Source organism: Lepidochelys kempii, chromosome 1 (assembly GCF_965140285.1).
Source record: "Lepidochelys kempii isolate rLepKem1 chromosome 1, rLepKem1.hap1, whole genome shotgun sequence".
In the NCBI taxonomy this organism is placed as follows: Eukaryota; Metazoa; Chordata; order Testudines; family Cheloniidae; genus Lepidochelys; species Lepidochelys kempii.
Genome location: NC_136380.1, coordinates 46,374,289 through 46,394,780, shown reverse-complemented (window position 1 = coordinate 46,394,780; position 20,492 = coordinate 46,374,289). Strand labels below are relative to the sequence as shown.

Sequence of the window (20,492 nt, the reverse complement as noted above, 5' to 3'; positions counted from 1 at the left end):
TTGCATACCTGCTGCAGCATCCTTTCATAGGTTACATCCTTCTCTTCCCAATGCGGCTGGCCAGCTCTGGTGACTTGGGGATTTGGAGGCAGCTTAGTTAACAGCTCTGTTTTGGACCTGCTACTCACAGATGCTGTCTTAGTCTGCATTACCCAGCTGGGTCTTGTCTTCCCTGCTCTGCAGGCCATTTAGTTTCTCAGCTGTTCCACAGCTGTAAAGAACTTGTCCCCATCAAACCAGTGGGATGTAGTGAGGTCCTGCCTCCTGTGATATGGTCACCCAGTACCCCAACTGCCATATATGGCATTCAGAGGTGGAAACATGTACTCCATCCAGAAAAGAAGGCAGGGCTTAACTGACAGGTAGTGTCAGCCCTGAGAGGGCTTCCCACAAGGCCAGTCCTGAGAGCGCTTCCCACCTTTGAATTCTAGGAGGGCTCTCCCACTGGAGAAACCAGCTCTGCCATGCAATTCATCCCCCTTCATGCTGTGGTAGGGCAAAGTTTTAGCTCTAGTAACTTTTTTAAAGTTCTTTCTATATTTGATTGATATAGAGAGAGTGCTTCCTGTTCATGAGGTAATGGGACATTATTTTGGGCTAAATGAACTCTGATGCAAAGGAGATGTTTATCAGCACAGGGTACCATTTTTACTGAGTGAACAGAAAACACCTTCATTTTGTTGTTACACTGAAATATACTTTCCATTTTCTCACCCTTACTCTCTGATTGGCTACTATGGTTCCCTCATCTCCACGGACTACTGCCTTCAAAACAGACATGTCTGCCTCAGTTTCTTACCCATCCAATACCTCCCCTTCTCTTGCAAAATGAGGAGTTATTAGTTCCTCTCTCTCCAACTAAGAGTAATTAAATTAATAAATTAAATTTTATTTATTATCTAGAGTTAGGTGAGGTGAGTTTGCATAATGATTCTGCATTTATTGAAAAACAGACATAAAGTCATTATTGAAATGATGGTACACTAATTGGCTAACAATTATTGGAATCGGAATGCAATTATTGGTACACTTTATGGTGGATGAGAAATCATAGACACAGACTCCCTCACCCAATCTGAGTGCAGGGAATTGCATAAATGAGAAATAAGTTATGAGTCAGTAGTTGTACTGCTTCTCTATATTGTAACTGAGACAATTCCATATCAGTTTAAGTTGTAAGCTATGGTTTCCTCGAAATTGCATGATCCAGTTTTGAATCAGGAGAGACAATATGGAAAAATTATGGGCCAAATTCTGCTCACAGTTACAACAGTTTAAATCCAAAGTACCCCTACTGAACGTGTTTCAATGTTATAGCAATATAAACTTAGAAAGGAATTTGGTTCTATATCTGTCTCCCTGTCTCATATTTAAAGCAAATTCTGGCTACTTCTCAGAACCTGCCAACCGTTCTTTATTTTATCACTTTCATAATATCTGTTTTTCAAGACCACAAAATCATCTCACAAAGCTTGTAGCTAGAACACAAACACAGAGAGAGAGAGAGAGTTCCAGCTGTGATAGATAGCAGATAGAATATCTATTTATCTTAAAGTATTACTCTTTAGAACAATTTTCTACACAGTCACAGCTTTATATCAATGGGATTAATCTAAAAGGAAAGCTTTCTATGCCGCACAGAACCGAAACTTTTTAGGTTTCAAAGTCTAGCCTGTAAATATTTTTCTAAGTTTGTGTTGCTGTTGTATTTACAGAAAAATCTGACCCTTCTGAAGAAGATGCTCTAATGTCAGAGCTCAAAATGATGACTCATATTGGAAGCCATGAAAACATTGTGAATCTATTAGGGGCTTGCACCATGTCAGGTAATAAACACCACATTGAAATATACTAACCTAAATCAATGTAAAGAAGACTTCTGAATGGAATACAAATACCTCAAAAATCGGCCATTAGCAGCAATATGAAGCATCTGTGAACACTGATAAATCCCAAATCCCATGGTTAGTTTGTTATTTCCAGTGTTGTGCTATGCAGTGGCCCAGATGCAGAAAATAAAGTGAGGGTAAAACGAAAGAGAATCTAAGGGCTTGTCTACACGCAAAAATTGTACTACTTTAACTATACTGGTACAGTTGGTATAATTAAAATAGCACAGCCCACCTCCTGTGGATGCAGTTATACTGGGATGAATGTGTTTATACTGGAACAGTTAATTCCTGTAAGGAAAGGGGAAGAAGCAAATATGGCATAAGGCACCTTTATATCAATATAACTATGTCCACACTGGGGGGTTGTACCTATTTATTTTTTGCAGTAGAAAATCACCAAAATAGTTACATTGGTACAAAAACTGTTTGAAGACCAACACTCAGAGGCAAAGAAGACTAGGTAGCCTGATGGACTGACAGGAAAGGAAAGAAAGTGGAGGGGGTAAAAAAATGAAATGAAAATAAGAGAGTGGAATGAAGGATGAGGAGTGAGTGAAACAGAGAAGGGAAGAGAAAGAAAAAGTAAAGAGGGGAGTGAACAGAAGAAAAGAGTGAGGATGGAAAAAATAAGAGGGCAGAGATTGTGGTTTACTGTTGTTCTTTATTGTTTGTATTGTGGTGGTGCCCAGGAGCTCCAGTCATAGACCAGGATCCCATTGTGCTAGCTGTTGTACAAACACAGAATCAAAAGATGATCCCTGCCCCCAGATAGCTTACAATTTAAGTAATGTAGTCGTACTAGTGAACACAGAGAGGATAAGGAAGCTATATAGTGTGAGCAGGGCCAAGATTCTACCTGGTGTTTGTATTTGTAATTGATTTGTTACATCCATCACACTGAAAAATAGGAAAGATTTGAGCCATGGGTGGTATTTTAAGGCAGAAATAATAATAATAACAATGAAATTTAATTTCCCCAGGTCATAGGAACAATAATTCTGTCGTGAAAAGGAAAGGAGGGCAGTTAAATAGATCACTGCGATTAGCTTTGAGACTGAGCCTGGGAGGATAGGGGGGATTCAGAGCCTGAGTCCAGCCCGAGCTGCAACTTCAAAGCACTGTCTACACAGCTATTTTGAGAGCAAGCCCTGCTAGCCCAAGTCTGTCAACCCAGGTCAAGCGGCTTGCTCCCAAGTGCTGTGTAAATATACTCTAAATGCCCCACCAATGAGTATGCCCACATATGTCGGCACCTTCGTTCTAGATTGTCTTAGAACAGAGTTGATTACTAGAGTGTACGGACAAAATAATAAAATACTATGAATGAAAACGGCTTAAATCAAACAACAGTAACTCAGTTTGCCAAAACAAAAAATACTGTTAAGCAGGGCCCCAAACGTGTGGGTAAAGTAATATGAAAAGCTGCAGATTTTTCTCTTTTCTCTCCAGCAGGCAGTTTGAGGGAGAAGTGTATATGTCCAAAGTCCCAGGAAGTCTCTCAAACTCTCAGAGGAAGGGGTCTGGGCTTTAGGGGAAAACCAGGTTCTTTGCCATCCCCCCAAAATCCACTATGTCATTTCCCAAAAACAGATGGACTCTACCTCATCTTTTGTGCCTACTCCGCCTTGTGTGGATGATAAGCTTCATGGATGGCACCTTCCAGTCCTGTACACTAAGGGACAGATTTTTAAAGATGCCTAAAACTCATTGTTGCCTAAAACTGAGGTGCCTAAAACTCATTGATTTCAATGGGTGTTAGGTGCCCACATGCCTTTGAAAATCCCACTAGGTGCCTACATACCTTTAAAAATCTGGCCTTTAGTCACTAGTGCTAGTGCTCCTCTGGTAACATTTTTGGGAGGGATCTTTGTTCCCCTTCAGTGCTCCCCAGTCCACCTTTGATGATACACATCTGGCAATGTCAGCCAGGCAAATTTTCTGAGATGTTTGCCTCATATCCATCAGTATCCATTATTTATATGGAAACTGTAGAAGGTTCAGGCATTTAATATAGACCATACATTGGGAGAAAATGTGGGTTCCTTAGGGCTTCATCAGGGATATAGAGGTGCTCCTTCCCCCCAGAAAGATTGCTTCAGTACATCCAGTACCTGGACAGTAATAGATATTCATTCTATAAACTATCTCAGGACCAGTTTACTTGATTTTTGAATACTGTTGCTATGGTGACCTGCTGAACTACTTAAGGAACAAAAGAGAAATATTTCACCGGACGTGGACAGATATCTTCAAACAGCACAATTTCAGCTTTTACCACAATTTCCACTTGGATCGAAACCCCAGGTAAAATGTTCAGTAACAGGTTGAATGATAAGTAACCTATTATCAGTTAAGCGTGTGCACTGATACAACACCCTGCAAGCTCGTGTCCCGGAACACTTTGCAAAGCGAAATGTTGAGCCTGATCCTCAACTGCTGTAAACTCACGTAATTCCTTTGAAGAGCTATGGATGGGGGCCAGTATGTAAACAAAACAAATCTCGCTTAAGGAGTGAATTGAGGAGTGTCCTTGAACAAAGAACACCAGTGAGTTCTAGGCTCATCACACGCCAATCTTTGGTTCTCTGCAGGAAGAAACCCACTGGGAATTGGCTAAAAAATGGTCCTCTTTCTGCTGTAGGTCTTCTGATTGCACTGCAAGCATCATGAAACCCCTTCTGTGGATTTTGGCATTTTAAAGGGTCATGCTAGATGTACAATAAGTAATGATTCCGTGCCAAAGGTTGTAATGGCAGTAACTGATGCCCTTTTCATTACAAAGCAGTTCACATTTAGATTATGATTTTATTTGAAGTATGCAAATTTTTTAAATATGCCCCCTACTCCAGACAGGGGACTACATTAACAAATGTGTCATATATTTCATTATGTAGAATGGATGACTTTGGAGGAATGCAACTGAGGCAAGACTCAGATTTGACCTCTGGATCAAACAGGATTACATTATATTCAGAGGAAGGTGAGAAATTAAGCATTTTCTTCTGAGTAACAATTGTAAAAAAGCAAAGTTGCTTTCTTTGTATTAGAGATGTGTATATAAATAGAGAGAAATCAATAGATCTAGATTATAGTAAAAATGTAGGGACAGATTTTTATTTTATTTTATTTTATTTTATTTTACTTTATTTTACTTTATTTTTGGAGTGGGAACAGCAATTCCATACATGGTTGGAAAGACGGAAACATTTTTATGGCAGATTGATTTTTTTTTAAAGGCCTGTTTCAGAGATTTGGAATATTGGAATTTGGCCTCATGAATGTGAGAAAGTTGCATAGGTTTAACTAAAGGTGTGAAAACTGACTTAGAATCATAGAATATCAGGGTTGGAAGAGACCTCAGGAGGTCATCTGGTCCAATCCCCTGCTCGAAGCAGGACCAACACCAACTAAATCATCCCAGCCAGGGCTTTGTCAAGGCAGGCCTTAGAAACCTCTAAGGATGGAGATTTCACCACCTCCCTAGGTAACCCATTCCAGTGCTTCACCACCCTCCTAGTGAAATAGTGTTTCCTAATATCCAACCTAGACCTCTCCCACTGCAACTTGAGACCATTGCTCCTTGTTCTGTCATCTGCCACCACTGAAAACTGCCAAGCTCCATCCTCTTTGGAACCCCCCTTCAGGTAGTTGAAGGCTGCTATCAAATCCCCCCTCACTCTTCTCTTCTGCAGACTAAATAACCCCAGTTCCCTCAGCCTCTCCTCATAAGTCATGTGCCCCAGCCCCCTAATAATTTTTGTTGCCCTCTGCTGGACTCTCTCTCCAATTTGTCCACATCCCTTCTGTAGTGGGGGGACAAAAACTGGACGCAATATTCCGAATGTGGCCTCACCAGTGCAGAATAGAGGGGAATAATCACTTCCCTTGATCTGCTGGCGATGCTCCTATTAAAGCAGCCCTATATGCCATTAGCCTTCTTGGCAACAAGGGCACACTGCTGACTCATATCCAGCTTCTCGTCCTCTGTAATCCCCAGGTTCTTTTCTGCAGGAAAATTACATAAACTGCTGCAAAAGACTGGATTGCCACTCTTATTTGAGTTTATTTTTAAATTGATTAGGAATCAGTTTAAACTAATCAGAAGTAAGCCATACTTTAACCAAATGAAGAGTCCACCCAGGGTATTGCACTGGCTTAACTAAATTGGTTTAAAAAATTACTTAATTTAATCGAGTGCAGCCTTCTCCTATAGACAAGGCCTATAGTTCCAGCAGAGATGGACTAGTTGGCAGAGAACAGGTAAAATGGTAATAGATGTAAGAAAAATGCATTTTATCACATAAGCTGCACATCTATCACACCAGTATCACCTCTGTAAGTGTAAGTGTGTGTGTGCATATGTGCATGAGAGTGAGAAAGAGAGAGGAGCTCATAATTTTGCCAGTAACAATAAAAGTAAAGTCACAAATTGTATTTTACATGCATTAGTTTAGCTGTAGTTTTGACTGAAGCCTTAGCTCTTGATCTGCTCTTATCGAAGTCAATAGGAATTTGCTAGTATAAGGACTAAGCCAATGTTTAGTAAGGATCTCAGGATTTTGCTTACAATTATTTTATGTATTTATTAGCAGTTATAGAAATAATAGCAATAAAAGTGGTACTGGACTTTGAAGACATCTACACGTGACTCTTTCCCCTAATCTGTGTGAGAAGAATAAGTGCACAATGCACTGATTATGCTTCTTGATACTGTATCAGACAAGCCAATTGTAATGATTTATTGAGATAAATGGAGAAGGGGATTAAGCTTCAGAAACTTTGCCTTACTTTACTTCTGAATGAATGTGTCCACCCAGAGGTTTACTGCACTTGAACTCCTGCACTTTAGCTTCACACCTTCAGTTAATTCATCTTCACTTTCCCGAGTGTCCCCAGGTAGTCACAAGCCCAAGGTCTGCTTATGTTTTACAGAAGAAATTAAATATATCAATGGAAGGGTGTATGAAGTGTATGAAGAGGAGGACTTCAATATGCTCACCTTTGAGGATCTTCTCTGCTTCTCGTATCAAGTTGCCAAAGGAATGGAGTTTCTTGAGTCAAAATCGGTATGTTTAACCTGTGAACAATGTTTAGAGTGTAAAGAATAGAAAGACAGATCAAATTAGCAGCAGGCTGTCTGAGATAGAGAGCTGTGAAGTGAGAGGTTTAAACCATATCTTTATTACAGGTTTTTAAATAACCAAAATAAAATACTCCTAGATTATGCTTTAAGGCTTGACTGTGTGTGAGCCAGGGCTGATGCATGTGTGATTAGAGGCAGATTACTGTTTTGTGGGGCCCTGGACCAGAGCAAATGGGGGCCCCTCTACACTCCTTCTGCCTGCAGTCCCCCCAGCCCTCCCTCCCACCACTCTTTCTGGGGAGTGGGGGCTTGCCCCACTCCGTCCGCCTGGCGCTTCTGCTGGGGAGTGAGGCGAGTGGGTTGGGGCACAGGAGCGCACATTTTTCAGGGGGACCCTAGTTGGCCAGGGCCCCTGGGCACGGGCCCCATTGGCCCAGTATCTAATGTGCCACGGTGTGTGACACTTCCTCAGGGGTAGCCCAGGAGTACGTTGTGACCCAGAGACACCCTCCTGAGGCACAATTTCTCCTTGCTTCCCCCTTGCTCTGGAGGAGTATGGATTTGCTGCTGATCTGTACTGGCAGCAGATTATAATATCCTCAGCTGTGTGTTAGGGGTTCAGCTAGATGGCTGGTGTGTTATGGGGCAGAGCCAGGGCTCTGCCTACTCTCCACCTACTCCCTGCCCACCTGCTTTGGGAGGGCAATAGCTGACATACAGCACCCACGGTCCTGTGCATCTGGACCCCAGGTCAGAGAAGGCCATATAGGGGCATAAAAGGGAGTTCTTACTCCTCCTTATTCACCTCCATGAGCACATTGTCTCAGGGTACAATCTAGCCCTACTTAAAGTAGCAAATTATAAGTCCTACACTATACAGTAGCAATATATAGCTATGTAAGCTAATCAGTCAAGGGAAAGTATGGAAACGAGAATCACTCCTCCCTCTCCCAGGAACAATTATGGCTTCACAGCTCCTTTTTGGGGCCCGTCCTGCATCATTCCACATGGAGCAAAAGCAGGTGTGAAGGTAGTTTGTCACTCACCCCAGGAGCTAAATCTTTGCTCTGGTTAAATGGAGAGGAAGATGAGCATTCGCAGAAGGAAAAGAAATATGCCCCTAAACAAGTGTTAGGTCTGTTCTCTATCCTATTCATCAACATCGCCAATTTAAGACACGTTCCCAGTGGTGCCTGAGATTGGAGGAGTTAACTGTTAATTAACAAGATGGCAATTGTGCACTTGAGGTTGGGGTCTGGAATCTGATTAAAAGAAGTTGTAACATTCACTCTCTGCTCACACCATGGCCCCTTTTTCCGCTTGTTCACCATTTCACAAGGTGGGGTGAACCAGATATTTGCCCACCCTGCAGCGATTTGCGCTGGATGCACACTGCTGGTTTCGCACCTACAGTCTCTTTAGCACTGTACTGCACAACGCCTTTCTTCTCCCTTCTTCTGCTTCCCTCAGGACAATGCAAGATTTTCTTGCCCTCTGCCCCTCTTCTCCCAAGACACAAGGTGCTATTGCAGGTGCAGAAATATCAGTCTGTATCCTGTCCGTGCTAACGCGAAACACACATGCTCAACCCACCCTCTCTGTCCCTCAAGGTTTGGCCATGCCTTGTATGGGAGAAAGAGGGAAGGGCGGAGGTAGCCATGGGAGGAGGGTGGAGGTAGCCATGACATGTCTCCTAGAATTCAAAGTCTAAATATAACTACATCTGCGTGCTTGTAGGAATAACAGAAGATACTCCCCACAGGCAGCCAGCAGTAGGCAAGGGTGTTGCCACTTGCTCAGTGTGTATATTTCTTTGGCCAGTGCAGGATCTCACTCACTGTGTCTATCTGCTTTTGTTTTTGCACTCAGTATAATCAACCTATACACAACTATAATCTTCCACTTTAGCTCTTAATTTACAAATTCAGCTTAGGCAATCCCAGCCACCTCTGCTTTTTGGCCAAATTAAAGTCAATTGAAAATCATTTCTTGAATCTCTGAGTTCTGTATTTTAAGAAAAAAAACCAATTAGGGCCCAATTCATCTCACAAGGAGTAGTCTTAATCCTTGAGTAAACCTGTTGGTCTCATCTAGGAGAGCATGATCACTTAAATTCAGTGACCAATGGGAATACTTGAGAAATAAGGTACTACTCAGTGTGAATAAATATGGCAGAACTGGACCCTCAGTAAATATAATTCAATTTGAGGTAGCAAACTGTGGGCCTAGTTCTGTGCTGATGTAGGCCAGTGTGGCTCCACTGAAATCTGGAGAGGCACCAATTTACATCAACAGATCATTTAGAACTATAGTTCCAAATTTCCTCTGCCTTTTAACATTGGTTCAAAAGTGCCTGATTTAGGGATATAAGCAAATAAACTGTTTAAATTGTCATTGTACTGGCCCCACCTCCAGTTCAGTAAACTCCAAGGAGGATCTTCATTGTAAGAATGTGAGGTTTGATGCTTTTGCTGTGTTTTCAATGAAATCCCCTTGATCTCAGGATATAGAATAGGTCCTGAATAGCAATACGTTGCTCTCTGTCATTAAACACGCCCTCTCTCTACTTACTGCAGTTCAATCTCTCCTCTCTAAGAAACTAGATAGCAGACTCTGGCATAGGTGCTTGAACTAGGGGTGCTGGGGGTCCTGCTGCACCCCCTGGCTTGAAGTGGTTTCCATCATATGCAGGGTTAATGGTTTGGTCCAGTGGCTTTCAGCACCCCCCACTATACAAATTGTTCCAGCACCCCTGTACTCTGGGCATGATCCATCATGATTTACTGGGTCCTGGGCACAAAGAAAATTTGCCCCCAGAGCCTCCTCATCATGGGGCCCTGACCCCTGCTCCTCCTCTTCCCCCTGAGGCTCCACCCCCTGGCTAGGCCAGAAGCCAGAGCCAGGCTATGGTAAAAGCCACCCAGGGAGCTTTGGGCCACTGTGGGGAGCCCCAGATCCTCCTCCAGTCCTGATTGGTGCACCCCAGAGGGTGGGGACACAGGCCAGGGGCTGCTCTTGGGCACCCCAGCCTCCCACCTGGCTCTGGCTTCTGGCCTGGCCAGGGGGTGGGGACATGGGGAAAGAGGAGGAGCAGGGACACAGTTCTGGCACTGGTGCACCCCCCACTTCTACACAGGTTCTCCCACTCCTGCAGAGGGCCCCAAATTGCCTGGGGACCCTGGGCACGGGCCCCATAGGCCTGTACATTAATCCACTACTGATCTCCAATAAGATTAAGTAGAGTTTAAAGGGCTATGTCCTCCTTCCTAAGGGAGATTGGAAATGCCTCATTCTCCTGTCACAGGGCAAAGTTTGCATCAGTGGAAGGGGTCAGGGATTCAGCTTCTTAAACCCATGAATTCTTGATGAACCATACAGATATCCTGGGAGATCTGCTGGAGCAACAAAGACCTTTGTTGTGAGGACCTAAGCCTACTCGTTGTTCCCCAGCCACTAGGGCACCTTGCAGACTTCAGCCTGACCACTTCTATAGAAGCCATGTTGCCATGTTATACTTCTGACTATAAAACCAAACCTCAGGTTGTGTCTGTGTCTCCACAGCATAGAGAATGAACCTATCCACACTACTACAGATTGGGTCTGTGGGGAGTAGTGGATTATGCCGTGGAGAATAGCTAGTTTCCAATGCTCACCCCTTACCACAGTCCCCTCTCCCACTCCCAGCCCAGATATACAGGCTACAGTTTCTTCTGTTTGCAGAAGTGAAGAGGAGTGGGGGGTGGGCTCTAGCTATCAAACAGAAAATGTCTGTGGCTCAAGCTATGTATTAGCATTCTGGTGCCCTTTGAAGGTTTAGGTTTATCCAGTGTATAAGCAAACTGTATTTCTGCTGTTGTTTTTTTTCCCTCTGAAATGATAGTTGCTAGGGAGAGATCCAAATAAGCCATTCAGTCTAATCTCAGCCTTCTCCTATTCCTCATAATAAACAAGTAATATTATTCCATAAACAGCTAGTAACTATGACGTTAGTTCTGACATCCTGTCTTCCACTACACATATTAGCCTTGCAAAACCAAGTTATTTCACTTTCCCATGAATGCAGATAAAGTTGTTTGAGCAGGGAAAGGTGCAAGATTTTGCAGATGAAGCCAAAAACAATGAATAACAACTTCCATCTGTTGTAAAACAATGCACGGCACTAACCGGTTCTTTTTTTACAGTGCATTCACAGAGACCTGGCTGCCAGAAATGTATTAGTGACCTGTGGAAAAGTAGTGAAAATATGTGACTTTGGCCTAGCTAGAGATATAATGAATGATTCTAACTACGTCATCAGAGGCAACGTAAGCTCACGCCTACTTTACGTTTTTTCACATAATTGTAAAAACTATACGGACCTGCTGAGCTGATAAATGCATATACAGCGGGATCGCTGTACTAGCTGGTAGTTATACGTGTAGCTGGACGTACAGGAGTGTAACCTCACGGTGTCACTGAAAGAGTTTCCTAGCCTTGGCAAATGAAGATAGTAGATTTGGTATTAGCCTACTCAGATTTGGGCTGGACCCTGCAAATGTTTGTATCGTAATCTAAACATTAGTTAATTTAAGGTTTCAGAGTAACAGCCGTGTTAGTCTGTATTCGCAAAAAGAAAAGGAGGACTTGTGGCACCTTAGAGACTAACCCATTTATTTGAGCATGAGCTTTCGTGAGCTACAGCTCACTTCATCGGATGCATGCCGTGGAAAGTGTAGAAGATCTTTTTATACGCACAAAGCATGAAAAAATGGGTGTTTACCACTACAAAAGGTTTTCTCTCCCCCCACCCCACTCTTCTGCTGGTAATAGCTTATCTAAAGTGATCACTCTCCTTACAATGTGTATGATAATCAAGGTGGGCCATTTCCAGCACAAATCCAGGGTTTAACAAGAGCGTCTGGGGGGTGGGTTTGTAGGAAAAAACAAAGGGAAACAGGCTACCTTGCATAATGACTTAGCCACTCCCAGTCTCTATTTAAGCCTAAATTAATAGTATCCAATTTGCAAATGAATTCCAATTCAGCAGTTTCTCGCTGGAGTCTGGATTTGAAGTTTTTTTGTTTTAAGATAGCGACCTTCATGTCTGTGATTGCGTGACCAGAGAGATTGAAGTGTTCTTATTAGAACACTATTTTTCTAAGAGTGTTGGGTCATCCTTCAGGATAGGTTAATCCCTCAGACAGAGACAAACACCTACAAGATCTCTATCAAGCATTCTTACAACTACAATACCCACCTGCGGAAGTGAAGAAACAGATTGATAGAGCCAGAAGAGTTCCCAGAAGTCACCTACTACAGGACAGGCCTAACAAAGAAAATAACAGAACGCCACTAGCCGTCACCTTCAGCCCCCAACTAAAACCCCTCCAACGCATTATTAAGGATCTACAACCTATCCTGAAGGATGACCCAACACTCTCACAAATCTTGGGAGACAGGCCAGTCCTTGCCTACAGATAGCCCCCCAACCTGAAGCAAATACTCACCAACAACCACATACCACACAACAGAACCACTAACCCAGGAACCTATCCTTGCAACAAAGCCCGTTGCCAACTGTGCCCACATATCTATTCAGGGGACACCATCACAGGGCCTAATAACATCAGCCACACTATCAGAGGCTCGTTCACCTGCACATCCACCAATGTGATATATGCCTTCATGTGCCAGCAATGCCCCTCTGCCATGTACATTGGTCAAACTGGACAGTCTCTACATAAAAGAATAAATGGACACAAATCAGATGTCAAGAATTATAACATTCATAAACCAGTCAGAGAACACTTCAATCTCTCTGGTCACGCAATTACAGACATGAAAGTTGCGATATTACAACAAAAAAACTTCAAAACCAGACTCCAGCGAGAGACTGTTTAATTGGAATTCATTTGCAAACTGGATACAATTAACTTAGGCTTGAATAGAGACTGGGAGTGGCTAAGTCATTATGCAAGGTAACCTATTTCCCCTTGTTTTTTCCTACCCCCCCCCCAGACGCTCTTGTTAAACCCTGGATTTGTGCTGGAAATGGCCCACCTTGATTATCATACACATTGTAAGGAGAGTGATCACTTTAGATAAGCTATTACCAGCAGGAGAGTGGGGTGGGGAGAGAGAAAACCTTTTGTAGTGGTAAACATCCATTTTTTCATGCTTTGTGTGTATAAAAAGATCTTCTATACTTTCCACAGTATGCATCCGATGAAGTGAGCTGTAGCTCACGAAAGCTTATGCTCAAATAAATTGGTTAGTCTCTAAGGTGCCACAAGTACTCCTTTTCTTTTTAGTTAATTTAAGAATATGACACTGTGGGGCAGATCCTCGGCTGGTGCGAAACAGAATAGCTCCAGGGAAGTCACTGTATCTAAGTCACTGTGGCATAACCAGCACTTTATAAAACCCATTCAGTTTCATATACTAGAGAAGAAGGGTGACCAGAGAGAGGGAAGCAAGATCTTAGAACAGAATTCAGGCTGTGTTACCGTTGATTTCAGCATGAGCTCCGAAGTAGGAATTTTTGGGGAGTGGGGGGGATAATTAGAGCCTGCTCTGTTAATGAATGTATTATTTTAGACTAATGTAAAGGCTTGGGGAGGCTTTTGGGGACAGGGATGAGTAAGGGTAGAAAACAAAAGTTCTGAGGCCACACTTACGAATTCGTAGGGGCACCCAGGGTGATTCCTTTGATCTGTGTGAGAAGGAGGACTTGGATGAGGTTTGCCAGGTGTGATGAGTGGGGTCTTACTCATCTTGTTACGTTGCATGTGAGTCTTACTGTCCTATACTGATACGGTGTGTACCTCCGTTTCCCTGTGTACTGCACCAATGCTTCGGTGGTGGGAATTGGGTGTGTGATTTTTGCTGAGGCCCTCAGGGCAGGTGAGGCTGCTCAGCGGTCTGCACATATGCTATGGCAGTGCCCTTCGTAACCTCAGACCCAGGAGGGTGTGTGACCAGGTGACACCTTTTGCCTGGGAAGCAGAACAAAGAGAAGGAGGAGGAGCAACGGGGGTGTCAGAGGTCGGATCACTGGAAGCTGGGCAGTCTGCTTGGAGGACTGGAAGAGGGGGAGTACAGGGCATCTGGCCGAGGACTCCCCAAGATGGACTTGGCTGAAAGTCATTGATTTCTTTGATAGCAAGTTCTGTTCTACACTGTGTTCCTTTCAACTAATAAACCATTCTGTTCTACATGGTGGCTGAGAGTCACTGCTGACTGCGGAGTTGGGGTGCAGGGCCTTCTGGCTTCCCTAGGAGCCCCACCTGGGCAGACTCGCTGCGGGAAGCACACGGGGAGAAAGGGGATGGTGAATGCTCCGAGGTCAGATCCTGGAAGGTCGAAGCTGTGTAAGCTTCTTGCCCTGGTGACAATATGCTCAGAGAGTGGAGGCATGCTCCCCCAGAGTCCTGACTGGCTTCGTGTGGAGTAGTTCCAGAGCATTGACCCGATGACCCCGTGACACCAGGCATGGAGGATGCCAAGCAAACCACTCACAGGACTTTGTTGATCAGCTTTCTATTTATATGGAGCTAGATTGTAACCTTACAACCTGCCCTGAGTGAGGGGCAGCACACAGCTGCACTAGCCCAGGAGCAGGCCAGGGAACAAACTGTGTCAGAGACTCACAGCTCCCCTCCTGATTCCCCATTGTTCTGGGGCTGGAGCAAGTTACTTCACCCCAGTCCATATGTGTGCCCCACTGGCTACTCAGGTCAGTGAGTAGTCTGTCAAACCAGAGCTCCTCCCACTTCCTGCCTTCTCCACTCCCCATCTTTCAGCTTGCTCATAGTGAGTAGCCCCATCTCTCCTCTTCATGGCCAGCATCACAGTAAGCAAGACCAAGAAGAGGAGTAAGAGGGGGCCTTAATCTCCTGCATAGCAAAGTAAGGACTCTGACAATGTAGCCCATGGAAGGCAAACAATCTTAGAACCTGTCATACAGAAGCCTCACCTACAGCTCGATGAGCTGTTTGCAGCAGCTATTTAAAATGAGTCTCTATTTTTCTGTCTACAGTCTGACTTTGATTGTACGTGGGCAGTGAGCGCTCTAAGGAGTCGGCCATACTGTGTGTAGAAAATAATAATCAAGCTCCTTTTCCATCTCTTTGTACAGGCTCGGTTACCAGTCAAATGGATGGCTCCTGAAAGCTTATTTGACAGGATATACACAATTAAGAGTGATGTCTGGTCTTATGGAATATTACTGTGGGAAATATTCTCTCTCGGTATGTTCTATATCACAACAGAAGAGCACCACTTTTCCCTAGCCTCCTGTATGCTAATATTTCCACAATATTTTTCATAGGTGTGAATCCTTATCCTGGAATTCAGGTTGATTCAAACTTCTACAAACTCATTCAAAGTGGATTTAAAATGGACCAGCCATTTTATGCTACAGAAGAAATGTAAGTGTATGTTCTAGGTACTGTGTAGGGTGGGGATTAATTGTTAATCAAGTAGTTATTTTTCTTAATGCTATATTTATATTTATTCCACTCCTTTGCCCTCTACCCTGCCTAACAGAGGTATTCCAGGCAAAACCACATCTTTCTCTAACTCTGGTGCAGGATATTTGTTAATGTAGCGTTTGTCCAGAAGCAGAAATTATTATAGTATCATGATCAGCAGTGAACATTGCACTTGTTTGAAAAGACCAGTTTACTACCTGTTTTCATTTGGTCCTTACATTCTCATAAAACTTCCCTTGGGTTGGTATTTCAGCATCTTCAGCTCCATTCATGCAGGAGCGTTTATTTTCTATATGAAGGGTTACACAAAATCCATGTTAGATACTAAATAAAGATCTCATGAACTTTCTCTTCTTTTTTTTACTGAACCCAGCTGTGTCCAATTCAATTCCAGGGAGATGTTGGTGCCTTTAGAAGAGGCGAGTGATAACACAAAAGGGTTTGGGTGGGAGCAGGAGACAGGAGATGCAGGGGCATTGTAACTCTTGTGCTTCTCAGTGTGAGCATTACAATCAACATGGAGTCTGGTGTGGATATTCAAATTCCATGGAGATTACACCCTGCAAATACCTGTGTCTGTGTGCTCTGCCAAAGGGGAGGAGTCCTAGGGGACAAAAATGGAGAGAGGGGAGAAGGCAGAGGGGCTGCAAGACATTGAGCAGAAAGAAAGGGAAGGATTTTGGTTTCTCTGGGCACCCCGTTGCAGACCTTTTGACATTTACCAGGAAAAGCCTGTAGACATGTTGATATCCATGAGGCCAGGTACACGTATTGCAAAGCTATGGGCATTGCAATGTCTTCAGGCTCTGCCTGTAGATATTGTAATGCCTGGGAAGTTGCATATATACATTACAATGTTTATGAGCCCAGCAGGGATTTCTGTGGAACTTGTAAGCCCCACAAGGATTTATGTTGACCTTATAAATTCTCAAAGGACTTCTGCAGAGATTATAAACACTTCATGGACTCCTGTGAAGACTCTGTGTGGATTTCATATAAATTCCACAAAGACTTTTGCACGGTTATGCTCCATAAAGATCCCTATGGAGATTATATGACTATGACATTCACTTAAAGTGGGGGCAGGATCAGCCCCATAGACACTGTCCACCATTTCTTAGGGGGGAAATGTTCTCCTACTATTCCCAATGTGGAGGGTAGACCTATTGAATCATGTTAACATTGCTAAGATCTCACATGATAAGTGATATGTAACATGATAAGTAACTAACAACCCAGGGTGAAATCCTGGCCCCCGTGAAGTCCACCAGGAGATTTGACATTGACTTCAAGGGGTGAACTACAGAGTTTAATGTGTGCACTCTCATTCTTTTTATTTATCTTTCTGAACAGATAAATCAAGCCTTAATTCTTTATCAATATCTTTCTGATACTCCATAATACAGTCTGTTGATCTTTGGCATTTCTGTAACGTCAATTATCATAGTATTTAACCATTGATACATTTTCTTTGGAAACTGTCACATATTTCTTCTTTTGTTCCTGCAGATACTTTGTAATGCAGTCCTGTTGGGCTCTAGATGCTAGAAAAAGACCTTCCTTTTCACAGCTGCGTTCCCTTTTAGCACGGCAGCTGGCTGATGCAGAAGGAGCGGTATGCAATCATGCAAACACAGAAAATGCTCTGTTTTGCAGCTCTGAATTTTAAATGTATCTTTAGAGTCCATAATAAGGTGTTTGGAAATGATGGCTCCTATTGCTTACCCACTTAATTAGAAATGATCCCCAGGGACACCCCATCATGTCATGGAGCTGGTTTCTTCCTTTAGCTGAGCCATTCACAGAGGGCTGAGCTGAGATGTAGGAGGAATCCATTTTGCAGAATTTTTTGTGTGTTGCTCTGGGACACAGGGACATTTTGTGTGCCCGCCTGGGGCATAGGGACTTCCTCTTTCCTGCCTGTTTCTCCAGTTCAATGCAGGAAGGTCACTAACTGTCTCTCTGTGCCCACAGAAACTAGTTCCCCTTTTGTAAAAGCTAATGCAGCTGGCTTTGTGGTCTACTGGTGATGCTGATGGCTGCTCTATGTGGGGATCTGAGTTGGGACATATTGCAGGGTCTGTCAGGGGCTAGGAGTGTTGTGGGTGCAACATGCTTAAAGTCCTGGAGGAGGGAGAGCCTTATGTCATTCTCAAATGACCCCCCCTCTGCCAGTAGAACTAATGTTGACAGGGTCTGGATGGAGCAATAGTCCACCCTCCTTAGATGGAGATGTGTCATCCTGATGCTGACAAATAGGAATATGGAGGATCCTAGTGGAGCTTATTTTCCCTACCAAAAAAGTTATCCCAGTGAAAAGACGAACTAACGCCTTTCAAAGCCATAGGTTCCCAGCTGGCTTCCTGCACTTAGCAGGCCAAACAAATTTCAAGGATGACATGTCCTTGATAAGCTTTATACTGATTATAAATTAACCTTGCTGCTTCTGCCTTAAGCCTTCCTGGAGCAGTAGGCTGACAGTAGTCGTTAATTTAACCCAATAGTGTCCCTTCTCCTTTTGTAGTTCTCAGTAGACTCACTGAGCATGCTCAGTAGAGTGCGCATACTGTCATCACTGAGGGCCAGCTTCCAAATGGGGATGAACTGTACAAAGGGGCTGGGGTTTGTATGTTGCACATGAGCTTTTGAAGGAGGGTTGCATTGAAGTCCAGAGACAAAAATCCACTGTTGAACTAAAAAAGACATTTTTTGCCCTCACACCTTTTATCAGCTGAGATATTTTTCCTTCTGGGGAAGAATTTCCCACAGGGGCTGAATGTTTATTCTCCTATTCCACATTTTTGCTGAAAAATAGCCTGGATGCGCTCTCACAGGCTGAATTCAGATGGCAGCAAGGTTCAACACTGTTACAGACCATCTAGCATATTTTCTGGCTGTTATGAGCAAGCCCTCAATGTGTTGTGGCTTCCCCAGTATTTTCTTGATGTGTTTGTTGTCTTATACATGTGACAAATGCCACTCGTGTCACTTACGGCACTTCTGGAAGGTGCTCAGATTCTGCAGCGATGAGGGTACTATAAGAACTTGAATAGAATTATAGATAACCTGTGTGATACTGATTGCTAGGAAACTGTGTGCAATAGGTAACACTGTTATAAATGACCATTACTAGAGATTAAACCTCGAGAATTACATGTAATCACTAATCATTTTCAGTGTTCACACCATGTGAATCACCAGTGCACTCATCTTATAAGGTAATGCATGCTACTAGCACGGTTGCAGCAGGGATCCTCTCCTCTGTGTGTTGGGTGAAGTTAAGGAGGAGGTGATTCAAAGGGCAACCCCCTTCTGCCTTCCACCAGAGCAGTGGGGATGCGGGGTGAGAGGTCAGTCATGACCCAGTCCTCCTCCATTGAAAGCAGGGGTTTTTGGAAGACCACTTGTGGGCTGACTTCACCCCTCCAGAGATGCAGGAGGTGCTGTGAGAGTAGATCTGGCCTCAGTCTTCACAGGTGCCAGGGTCAAAGGTAAAGAAAAGCCAGTAATATCAAATAAATGTACACCTGGCCCATGAGACAAGATGGGCGAGGAAATATATTTTATTAGACCAGCTTCCATTGGTGAGAGAGACCAGCTTTCAAGCTTCTTTCTCTGATATCCTGGGGCCAACATGGCTACAACAACACTGCGTATGCTTGACCTGTTTATTGTGTACAACTATGAGGCCAAGTTCTGTCCTATTCCTATGGCCTCATTGGAAAATCTGAAGGGAAAGCATGTAGTAGGGATCAATCCTGCAACTCAATCCGGAGTTGAGCATTCTAGCTCTGATCCAGCAAAATACATCAGCACATGCTTAACTTTAAGCATGTAACTAGTCCTGTTGAAGCCAATGGGACCATTCAGGTGCTTAAAATTAATCACATGCTGAAGTGGTTTTCTGCACTGAGGCCAAAGTCCTCAGCACCTTGTGGGATTGAACCTTTAATATGGGGCATGGCAGATCTCCAGTCCAGGCCTAGCTCTGCTAAACGGTCATGGAGAATCTATTCTGTCTTACCTCCAAAACAAAAGTCAGGAAGGTATGTAATGGATCATGGTCACGGAGGCCAATGTGTTTGTGCAAGGGAATACCCAAACCCAGCTCTTACGCACAGCCCCTTGAAATATTTAATTGTATTACTAGATCTCTGCATTCCCAGAGACTGATTTTCTTCAAGTTTCTCATGTCAATAGGACTTAAGGACATCCTTAAGTACATGCTTCAGTGTTTTGCTGAATTTGGGGCTAAATGCACCTGTTTGTCAGATGGGGGTCAGATCACTTTCTCCGCAGGATTTGAATTTGACCTCAGGGTTTGGAAAATGGATTTTTTTCCCCCAAACAATTTAACGTTATTGAGAGCAAAATGTTCAAGATGCTGGCAGCTAAGCTGCATCTGCTCAAACATGAGCACGCATCCATTTTCATGCACAAAATTCACATGTGGCTTTATTATAACTAGTTCTTTAGTAACTGCAGTAAATTAATAAATGCAGTTGCACACATTTGGCAGGCACAACTTAGACAACTAGTTTTAAAAATATGGTCTTAGATGGTTATTAACTTTACAAGAGAGTGCTTAGCAAAGATTTACTCTCCTGTACTGTAGCTGCATTTAGCTGCATTCAACTTTACAGCTGGTATTCAGTACTGTAGTACTTGCTATTTTGCCAGTATTGTTAAACTGAATTTAGACATGCAAATTCAGTATTGTGAGGGAAAACCGGATGCTAATGTACTCTGTGGTGTTTAGAGCAACCAATAACTTATATAACTTACTTTCCCTTCCTAATATATAGGTCTATCAAAATATGGAGAGCAATATTTTTACACGCCCTTCCAATTCCAAAACCAGACCACCTGTGAGCAGGGAAAATGAATGCCTTCCATCCACTGATCCATCCCAGGATGAAGATTCTCAGTTCAAAAAATAATCCAGTTTCTGGACTTTACCTAGAAATTCATATAAGCTCTGTATATGATTAATGTTTTATGTCACCACTATAAGTAAACAGATTATTAGCTGCTGCTATATTAGCA

The 20,492-nt window shown here is 43.3% G+C and overlaps 1 protein-coding gene across 1 annotated transcript in view; it reads left to right on the top strand.

The window, feature by feature from the left end:
- FLT3 (fms related receptor tyrosine kinase 3) overlaps nt 1-20,492 on the top strand; it is a 74,336-nt gene extending 53,844 nt beyond the window's left edge. The window contains exons 16-24 of the mRNA XM_073321575.2: nt 1,716-1,826; nt 4,043-4,196; nt 4,787-4,872; nt 6,825-6,958; nt 11,157-11,279; nt 15,092-15,203; nt 15,284-15,383; nt 16,956-17,061; nt 20,252-20,492. Of these exons, the coding sequence (XP_073177676.2) occupies nt 1,716-1,826; nt 4,043-4,196; nt 4,787-4,872; nt 6,825-6,958; nt 11,157-11,279; nt 15,092-15,203; nt 15,284-15,383; nt 16,956-17,061; nt 20,252-20,386 (1,061 nt within the window). The 3' untranslated portion in view covers nt 20,387-20,492. The remainder of the gene's footprint in view (nt 1-1,715; nt 1,827-4,042; nt 4,197-4,786; nt 4,873-6,824; nt 6,959-11,156; nt 11,280-15,091; nt 15,204-15,283; nt 15,384-16,955; nt 17,062-20,251) is intronic.